Raw genomic sequence first — 10,211 nt, 5'->3', positions numbered from 1 at the left:
TGTAGTGCCATTTGTTTATTTCAATCCATTCTCTGACATCAGATGATAGCATGTTTTGATGATAATACAGAGTTGGTTTCTCTTACCTAGGTCCAAAAACAGTGAGCATGAGCAGACACTCATTGACTGTCAGTGGATATAAAAAAAAATTTACACAGGAGAAGAAAGATCTGATTTTGTATTAGAGGACAATCAGTCAGTCAGACCTTCAGTACCAGGACAAATCCATCATAAAAGTGTAAATGGAGCTACAACATGTAGGGCAGCGATGGCCCAAACAGTAGAAACACATAGCAGGCAGAGGCAGGCAGTGGACAGGTACATTAGGGGTTGGCCAGTTCGTCTGATGTGACAGAAGGAGGCAGGGTGTCCAAGGCTCCCATCTCTGTAAGCAGAACACATAACACATTACAGACATACAGTGTGCTCTCATGACTTTATGCCACTACATCATTCCCTACATATTTTTGACAAATCAGTACTATCAGTGTGTTTGTGAGGAAATAATGAGGCTTTTCAGTCTGGCTTAAGCTGACTTTTTAAGTAGTGTACATCAGGTCAAGCATGGACCTTAATGTGTCAATCCAGGAAAAGTAACTGTGGTTTATATTACTTAAAATTATATTTACAAGATATATTCCAAGTGTTGCATTCCCCTATTAAGAAATTAATTCAGTTTTAACTGTCTCTAGGTGCTTTACAGAAACCCAGAGGCGTTATTATTAATTTTTTGCTGTCTTTTTCAGAGTCGGATTTCACTGTAGCTGTATCTGCTCTTCATCAGTTATCCTTATTTGCATGTTAGGACAGACATGTGAAGCTTACCTTTAAGTTTAAGGTATGACAAGAAATCGATGACTGTGTGGATGATGTCTTCATCTGCTATTCTCAGGGCACCTGGGGAGGCAAAGCCAAGTAATAATACAAAGTATTAAAGCTGCAAGCAGCCCCAGCAGATTTTTTTGTCTGTGTATTTATATATGTGTACTTAAGTTTGTGCATGTAGTCTATATTGCACTTGTGGGCATATTTCAAGTTTCCAGTTGTGATACACAAAATCTGAACCGCTGTGCCCACCTGCACATGTGCAAGTTTGATGTGTTCATGTTTAGGCATTAAAACAAGGGTCATCACATCTCTGAGTCATTGAGCCCTCATTATCATGTAGGTTTGACTAGAGCTCAAGAATATAATATATAAACTTGAGCAGGGGATTTCTAAGAGGATTTCTGAGCTGAAGCAGATCACCAATCAGAGTGTATTGTACACAGACAGACCTGTTCTGAAGTCCTCCTCCTGGCCCATGTCTCGCTTGCCAGCCAGACCCGGCTTGTCTCCCAGTGTTCTGTGTCCATCTATTCCATCTGTCCAATGAGGAGGGATCACAGTTGATACAGTCATACAAACAGTAAATGGCTCACCAGTGCATTTGATCTAAAATGGTTGCAACTCTAAGCTCAGCTCACCTGAAAGTCATCTATTGTGTGCTAAATTAGCATAACAGAAACAGACACACATTTTCTAAATACCCCACTGTTTCAGAGGCATCATACCATAGACACACATACATTACACACTTCTGCCTAACACTGGTAAGAAACTAAAGGACAATGTATTTGCTTGTAATTGTTTGGTTCCATTTCCAAACTTGTACGGACCACCTGCAGGGCTTGGCTCATGGAATTGCAGAACAAAGATTTAACCAAATAAAGGGGAAAAAGCACACATTTCAAAAAAGGATGGACTATAGGACGCATACTGAAATAACCATGGTACAAATCAACACAAAATAACAGACAAAGTGACAGGCTGTGACATGGACATTGATCAGGGCAGTCAGCATCGACAACATCATGATGAGATGGAACTCCCATGAACTCAATTAACAGTGGAACTGTCAACATTTAATTACGGCCTAAAACTGCCAGGTGGGTCTTTTCTACTGTCAATATGTGCAAAGACAATGTAAGATGTTTATGCATTTTAGAATAACATTTTGACTCTTTAAGCTTATGCATACAAATTAAAATGTTCAAATGCTTTTCTTTATGTGTCAATAAACTATATGTGAGGTGTTCAAACAACAACCAATAGCAAAGAATATTATATGATTGATTTATATTATACGAATGAAATGATATTGCATAATAATGTTTTACATTGAGAAAGGCGGTTAGTGTTAGGGGTTTCTGTGTGCATAAGCATGAGACACAATAAATCTGAATGGTGCCTGTTTTAAATAATATTTTTTTCAGACAGCAAACTTGAACACTGCTCTGTAAGTCAGAGTGGCCACAGATACTACAAGTCATATTCTATCAGAGAATACAAGGAAATCTATCCTGAACACACACACACACACACACACACACCTATCCAGAATTAAAACATTCATTCATAACATTAGCCATAATGCAACTGTTAAGTTTTCTATACGAGATAGGAAGGACCCTTCAGTGGTTCTAGATATAAGTGATCATATTTTTTTCTAGTTATTTCTCACACCCTAAATTTCACTAAAAGAACTTTTTACCCCATTTGAGAAAAATTGAGATATTAGGAGAGGTAATGCAAGTAAATCAGATGTGTATATTTGCAGTTTCAAAAACCTATATAGGGAAGGACACTTTCTTTGTGCTAGCCTTTTACAGATATGTCTTTAAGTTCAGACTCTCAGCACAGTCCTTTTTTGACGAGTGCTCATTACATGTGACATGATGTGAAGAGGCAGGATGTGAAGTAGCTATAATTATTTGACGCTTCCTCCTTAGCTAAAGTAGTGCTTGAGCTAGGACCCCCTGTCCTTTTTGTGTATGTGGGGAATGGTGTAGTAGGTTTAAAAAGTCCAGGTAATACATTGAGTCACTTTATAAGGGTTTTATTTTCCATGTAGGTTATTAATGTCCATGTCTTTGCATCTTATTATTGAAATGACTAGTATGTCTTGTGCAACTAAACTAAACTGGTCTTGTAAGTTAAATACAAATATATAAATATATAAATAGGAACCACACTGGACTTGTTGGTATGGTGAGTCAACAGTGCACCTTAAACACCATCCGATCCATATTATGCTTGTTTACACAGTGGTCACTACAAATTGTAACATTGCAGCTAATTGGAGAGTTCTCTAGCTTAAGACAATGAATGATTGGCCATTTAAGAGACAACGCATGAAAGTGAACAAACTTAACTATAATATACATCACTAGCTATACAAGCATGACTTCCTTCTGTCACGTTTCGCTTGGTAGTCATTATCAGAGCTATCGCTGCCAGTTAGCTAATGCCACTGTCAGACTTCCATAGCAAGGTGGCCCTTACAGCTGCTTTGCTGCTTTGGGATGGAAATAAAGTCATGAAATAAATGTGGTATTTTAAAATAAAAGTCTCTGAAAGAAATGATGTGGCATTATGAAGTAACAGTGCCATAATTATACCATACCATAATTAAATATAATCTTCATGGACAATTTCACCTAACCATGACAACTAACAAGTGGCACAATCGGTAAGCATGAACTTTGTAGAATCATATATGAATGGTCAGCGGATAATTACCCATTCTTTGAAACCCTGTGACAGCCACACCTTTCGTCATCAACATATACTCATGAGATCTTTGCTAAAAGCACAGAAAGAAATGCAATGTTGGGAGGCCTAAGCACAAACAGCAGCAGGATGAAAGATGTCCAGAAGCAGCTAAAGGTGGGATGTTTGGACAGAGCAATTCCTGAGCTGACACCAAGGCCCTGCAGCGGCCGTATGTATCTATCTTACATTGAGTGACCAGCTCGTCTCTGCCTCTGGCACTGGGAGAATCCTTTATCTGAATTAGGTGATCAATACGACCTGAAACACAGGATGAGGCAGGAGTAACCTTTACCTGGGCTTCACACACACACGCACAGAGCGACAAGGTTCCTATTCTGGACTGACGTGAACCCCCACAAACTGGTAAGAACACACACACACGCAGACAGACACACACTGGATACCCATTGTTCACTTAATGTGTCCTCCTAATGAGGCAATCATTAAATTACACTAAATTAGCTGACACTGTATAGACAGGACAAATAACATGATAGTGCTGGTTCACAAAAGATGAGCTCCATTGTCTCTTTTGTAAGGTTTCTTCTCTCTGTGTGTGTGTTTCTTTGTGCGTGCATGTGTATGTATTCCAGCAGTACTTACGGGGGCCTAACAGGTAGCCAGCACTGTTTAGAGTCCAGCCACGCTTCTCCTTTGCCTTCAGGATGAAGAGAAGCACAGTGATCAATATGTCTATTATTGCACCAGGCTCTCCAGATTTTCTTCAATACTCTTTTTTTATTTATACGTATAAGCCTTTTTTGGGCACTAGTTAAAATCTTGCCCAGGGACACAAATTGGTCTAATAGTTGTCTCACTACCACAGCAAAGGCTATTATTTAGGTGCCTCTTTGTGGCACAGCAGACACACCCACCAAACTGCACAGATTTAATGCAAAGTACCAAATCAAACCTAAAATAACACACAGTGGACATATATTATAACACATATTCTCACAAATGCTGAGATACATTCAGAAGGTTGAAGCAAGCAGCCAGCGAAACAACTCTACAGGTTCAGATGCCTTCAATGCTTGACTGAAAATGACCTGGATGAGATAAGTTTGACATATTTGTAGCTGTTTTGTGTGTGTGGGGGTAGGCATAGAGAGTGTTTTACACTCTTCATTGTCTTGTCTCTACACAGAATACACACAACATGGAGAGTTTAGGCTGCTTGTCAGAATCACCAGTGATGGCCTTTAACATTTTTGCTAAGATACACAAACACTATTTCTCTGAGAAGCAGCTGGTTACTAACATCCTAGTCAGCAATAATATAAATACTGCACACATACAGGCTTGGCCAAAATATGAAGTCGCTCTAATATCTGGTTTCCAGATGCACTTGGCTCCAGCATGATAATAAATGTGGAACTAGGATGGAAGAAGATAAACTGAACTGAAGTCTCTAACAATTCACAAACTATTTTATTTTACCATTTTCATTTACCAACATCCTCCAATTTTTTATTACCTTATTTCTGTACTGAATATTTATGTCTATGTTTCTCCCGTTTTGATCTCAACACCATGATTCTCATCGTCATCACTACAACAGTTACTGATTGAAAATGCAACATGCCCTAAAAATAACTTACCGCAATAACCAAGCCGATGGTCTCTGAGAGAGTTGCGCAAAAGATGAGAGAAACGCAGAAAATCCCGAAGCACCTCTGCATCTAACAAAGACACAAAATGAAGTGTTTAATAAACAGTTTGGAGACATTTCTGAAGAAGAACAATAAAACTCAAAACTGCACAAAGTCAGCCTTTGTGAGCCACTCACCTTTACTGTGCGTCGTCGCGGTCCCGTCTACTATGAGGTCAGCAGCAGAAGTAGTTTGGAGCGTGCAGCGCTGGTTCGGATGAACTGAAGGTTCACGCACCTTATATTGTCACTCGAGCCCGACCCCGCTGCTGTCAGCTGGCGTCAGCAGCCCCCTCCTGCAGACAGGATGGGCAGGTCTGAACAGAAGCATAATGAAATTCAATAATATCACATAATACCATCATCTGATTTTCCCTTGTCGCCCTTGGAGACATGGATTAAATTTAAAAAGGGGAAAAAAATAGTAACTTCTGCACTATTTTTCTGCCCTAATCTGATAGGTGTAATGGGTTTATTGCAGAACGTCATACTCAACTATCACGGCTATAATTTGTCTTAAATGTTTGTTGTATGGTTTGTTAGTTTGTCATTTGTTGAAGACCAGAAGTAGCCTACTGATAATTACTGAAGATTCAAAGTTACATTAAACATTACATTTATCAGGTGCATGACCAACATAGAATGAAGATGCAGGTTAGGATGTTTGTCTTAGCTGGAAATATGCTAATGGCTAGGTGTCAAAGCTAAGTCAGGTAATGCTCCATGCATCATAGACAGAGTTTTAATGAAGCTAAAGGAAATATCCTGACATGCATAATTTCAAAATGAAACTGTCTCTACTCCAAATGTATTGAAGAGGATTAGGGTCACTGGAAAAAAAGGTCATGATGTTTTTGTCTTAAATAAAGATGAGAATAGAGTTACAATTTAGTCCAATCACCTTTTATCCAGTGGCCCTTATCCACTCTATTAGAAAATGAGGTCAAGGTGGTGTCTGTTAAAATTATTCATTACTTTATCCCTGTAATATTTACTCAGCAACTGTCTTATTACAGGCACTGACACTGACAGTACATTTTCATCCTGTTGATAGAGTTTTTTTTATCAAATCACACTATCACTAATATGATTGTTACATGATAAATACCATATTCATGAACTGAAACATGTTTATTACAAACCATGCTTTTACAATTAAAATGAGTCCTAACATTGTATTTTAGATGTCCAAATTCATTCATTGAATAGGGTTCTGAGTTAAAAAAGTTAGTATAAGTTAGTGAAAGTAAAAATTGTTATGGCAAGTTTCGAAAAAGACCTGCTGACCCTTTGTCACATGCAGCCAGGCCTTCCAGTGGAGATAATGTGTGCCAAATAAAGCTGAATTTAGTCTGATGGCCAACAAGTCCCAATTTGGATTAAGTTTGGGAGCATAGACAGTAGACAGTTGTTCATTCGCCATAAACAATAATGCAAAGTTTGCCATTTATAATGAAAAATAAGGAACTATTATAAACATATCTAACTGAAGTAGTGTTGATAAGGCAGCATGACAATATGGTGTATCTCCACAATCTCATAAAGACATGAAAGTTGATGGCACAGCAACTTAGCAGACAGATGTTGATGAGGTAGTTTGTGACCAATCCAATGCTAATAATGCTAGTAATCTAATGCTAGTTGTTATGAAACCTGCAATGTTCCAGAAGACACACGGCTGTTGTGACTGTAACTGCTGTTTAATCAGATTGTCCTCTAACCAAGAGAAGATTTCTGTTGGGATTTCATTAGTTATGATTTAAAGCATTTTTATGTTTTCAGTGTATTTAAAAACTTACAACAACAGCTTTATCTTCTTTTAACAGGCTCATCCAGATTAACATGATTACTCTGTGCTACTGTGAAATTAAGCAATATTTCACCTCAGTGAGATCTAGTGGAAGCTACTGATGAAGCCTGGGTATCACAGTGGGAAGTAACTAATAACATTCCATTATTTAGAGAAATCACAAAGTGATTCATTGGATTCTAGCAGAAGCCTAATAAATACAATCAGCTGTTGTTTGAAAGGCACAGAGAGGTGATGTGACCGTTAATGTGAGACTTTTAATGAGTAATGGTGCTCCACTACTGACATCTGTGAGCAAACCTTAAGGACATTTTATGTGCATGCATGTTATGTGTAATGGTACATTACTTTAATCATAGTGTGTTTTTATGTTTGTACACTAATCTGTTGTGACTGTGTTAAAATATAACCATAACCTTTCTCTTTCTTTCTGCAGTAATCACATACAGTAAATACAGTTTGCTTATTGTGACTTCACTGTAGAATAAATAAAGCACTTTTTTTATATTCAGGTGCTAATGGACAAATGTTATCTCTTTTCACTTATATTTATTAGTTTATTATATAGCTGCTACCCCACTGATTCATACATGTACATATGGGGGTCTTAATTTTGCCTTCCTGTTATTTCTGCAAGAAAAATTGTTGCTACACATAGCATAAATCTTCACACAGCAATGAAATTCACCAAACAAACTGTGAGGAGTGAACAGTCAAAAGCTATTGGATGTAATTCATAGCTACCTTCTGGTGATAAAAACAAAGCCTTAATAACAGTGTATTAGATGATGCTCTAACTGTTCTCCCTTACATCTGTCCACACTCACTTTGCAAAAGCACACATCCCACAGTGACCTGCCTTCCTGTCAATAAGCCTGTCTTCTACCCCTGAGGATTTACTGTCACAGGATATAGTAATGGTCACTGGTGAGTGAAGAGTGCAGAAAGAAGGGAAATATGAGAGCACAAAGGGTGAAGACATATAAAGAATTATGTCTACACAAATATAACTTACACTTCATCACACAGTTCCGTGCAGAACAGGGATGTGCATGGGTCTTAGATTGTATCACAAAACTACAACTAATATTTCCCATATTTCCCATACCTAAAAAAACACTAATTTTTATCATCTGTCTCTGTATGATGTTTATTGCATATATGTTCCTCTCTCTCTCTCCCTCTCTCTCCTTCATCCTCTGTGTCCTGTCTACCTCTTCTTCTCCTCCTCTACCCAGCCAACTGTCAGCAGGAAGGTTCTCCTTATGAGTCGGGTCCTGTTCAAGGTTTTTCTTCCTGTTAAAAGGGAGTTCAGGCTTTGGGTCTCTGTAAAGCACTTTGGGACGTTTCTGATGTAAAATGTGCTATATAAATAAAATGAAATTGAACTAAACTAAACTGAAACATGCTAAAAGGCTCTGAGGAGCTGAATGGCACTTTAGTCCTCCTGTTGATGAAGATTCTCAGTCATCCAGGTCATCATACGTAACAACAAGAAGAAGGACAACAACCGGCTGAGAAAGAACATCTCCATTCCATATGTGTCAGGAGTATCAGAGAAACTCCGCAGGATCTTCAACAACCATGACATCCCGGTCCATTTCAAACCTATGACAACACTGAGACAGAGACTGGTTCACCCGAAGGATAAGATTCCCAGGGAGAAACACAGCAATGTGATATATGCAGTCCAGTGCAGTGAGGAATGCTCTGATCTGTACATTGGAGAAACTAAACAACCACTCCACAGAAGAATGGCTCAGCACAGGAGAGCCACCTCCTCAGGACAAGACTCAGCCGTTCACCTCCACCTCAAAGACAAAGGACACTCCTTTGAGGACAACAACGTTCACATTTTAGACAGGGAGGAAAGGTGGTATGAAAGAGGAGTCAAGGAAGCCATCTATGTTAAGCTGGAAAAACCTTCCCTTAACAGAGGTGGTGGCCTCAGACATCATCTTTCTACCACATACAATGCAGTGATTCCATCCATTCCCAGGAAGTTTGCACATACTCACAGTAAGAACAAAGGGATGTCAACCAGTCCCCCTCCGGCAGTTTCATAGTCCTTAGCCAGTCGTTAGACACACCTGGCCCAGTCAGCCAGAACATCACAGGTAAGTATGGAAACATTTAGTGCTATTGTTTTTTCAGTTTTTAAGTTTTTACCCAGACCCACCCACATAGGTCTGTAACCACATATAAACCATGTTTCCCCACCAAACAGTTAGAACTGATGAAGCTGCTTGGATGAGCAGCGAAACGTCTTCTAGAAAACTCTACAAGTCCAGACGCCTTGCTTCAATCTTCTCTACGTTTAGTCCTCCTGCTACACAAGTATTTGAACTGTTATAGAAACTACAAATAAGACTTTTGCTACAATAATGGAAGCAAAAGTAAATTGTTATTAACATTATCAGCAGTAGTAGTAGCTGTACTGCTAGTAGTGCAAATGAAGTCCTTCGGATTTAAGCTGTAACATCAATGAAGAAATGAAAGGGTTAGGTTTTCACTAAACCCTCATGCCACTGATTAGATCAACACACATGTTTAGGTCAGTTAAAACAGTGATACTATAAAAGGCATGACATCTAATAGTGAGCATAGATTACGTCCAAGACCAGCCAACATTCTAGCTTAAACATAGTGTTAACACAGTCACTCTAATAGGCCAGTGACCCTGAATCAGATGATATGTGATCATTTTTATGAGGCCTTCCTTTATTTGGCTACATGGTCTATTTTTAAAAGATTATTTTGTATAGATATATGTGTGCTCTGAGAGCCCACAGCAGTCAGGTGAATGACTCAGTGCTATCACAAAGTAAACTCCTCATCTGAGCCACATGATATCAAAGGTGCTCTGTTTGTGCACTATCCTCCATCATGTTCCTGGAATAGTCTTCTGTGACATGTAGGCAGAGTGTGGATAAAGGGATGCACCTGCTCAGAAACACTGCCAGGGTACACTGTGGCCATCTGACTGAGGGAGTGCCAAAAATGACTCAGACACACACTTACATTCTGACCCCTTCACTGACCTGTCTGATCATAATGTGTCATATCAGAGTATGTATTTACCTATTATATACTCATCTTGTTGTTACAGAGAAGCCACATAGTTAAGTGTGCATTGCTCTGGGTTAATGGAACATC

At 38.9% G+C, this 10,211-nt stretch overlaps 1 protein-coding gene across 1 annotated transcript; it reads right to left on the bottom strand.

The window, feature by feature from the left end:
- gal (galanin/GMAP prepropeptide) lies at nt 1-5,473 on the bottom strand. The gene is made up of 6 exons (XM_028431626.1): nt 5,384-5,473; nt 5,196-5,276; nt 4,198-4,252; nt 1,278-1,364; nt 826-897; nt 1-385 (listed from the first exon to the last, which is right to left on the bottom strand). The coding sequence occupies exons 2-6, from the start codon at nt 5,274-5,276 to the stop codon at nt 324-326; spliced, it is 357 nt and encodes a 118-aa protein (XP_028287427.1). The 5' UTR covers nt 5,384-5,473; the 3' UTR covers nt 1-323.
- Between the last annotated feature and the right edge of the window lie 4,738 nt (nt 5,474-10,211).

Source organism: Parambassis ranga, chromosome 19 (genome assembly GCF_900634625.1).
Source record: "Parambassis ranga chromosome 19, fParRan2.1, whole genome shotgun sequence".
Taxonomy (NCBI): domain Eukaryota; kingdom Metazoa; phylum Chordata; class Actinopteri; family Ambassidae; genus Parambassis; species Parambassis ranga.
The sequence above is the reverse complement of the archived record's forward strand: the minus strand, read 5'-3'. Positions and strand labels throughout refer to the sequence as shown.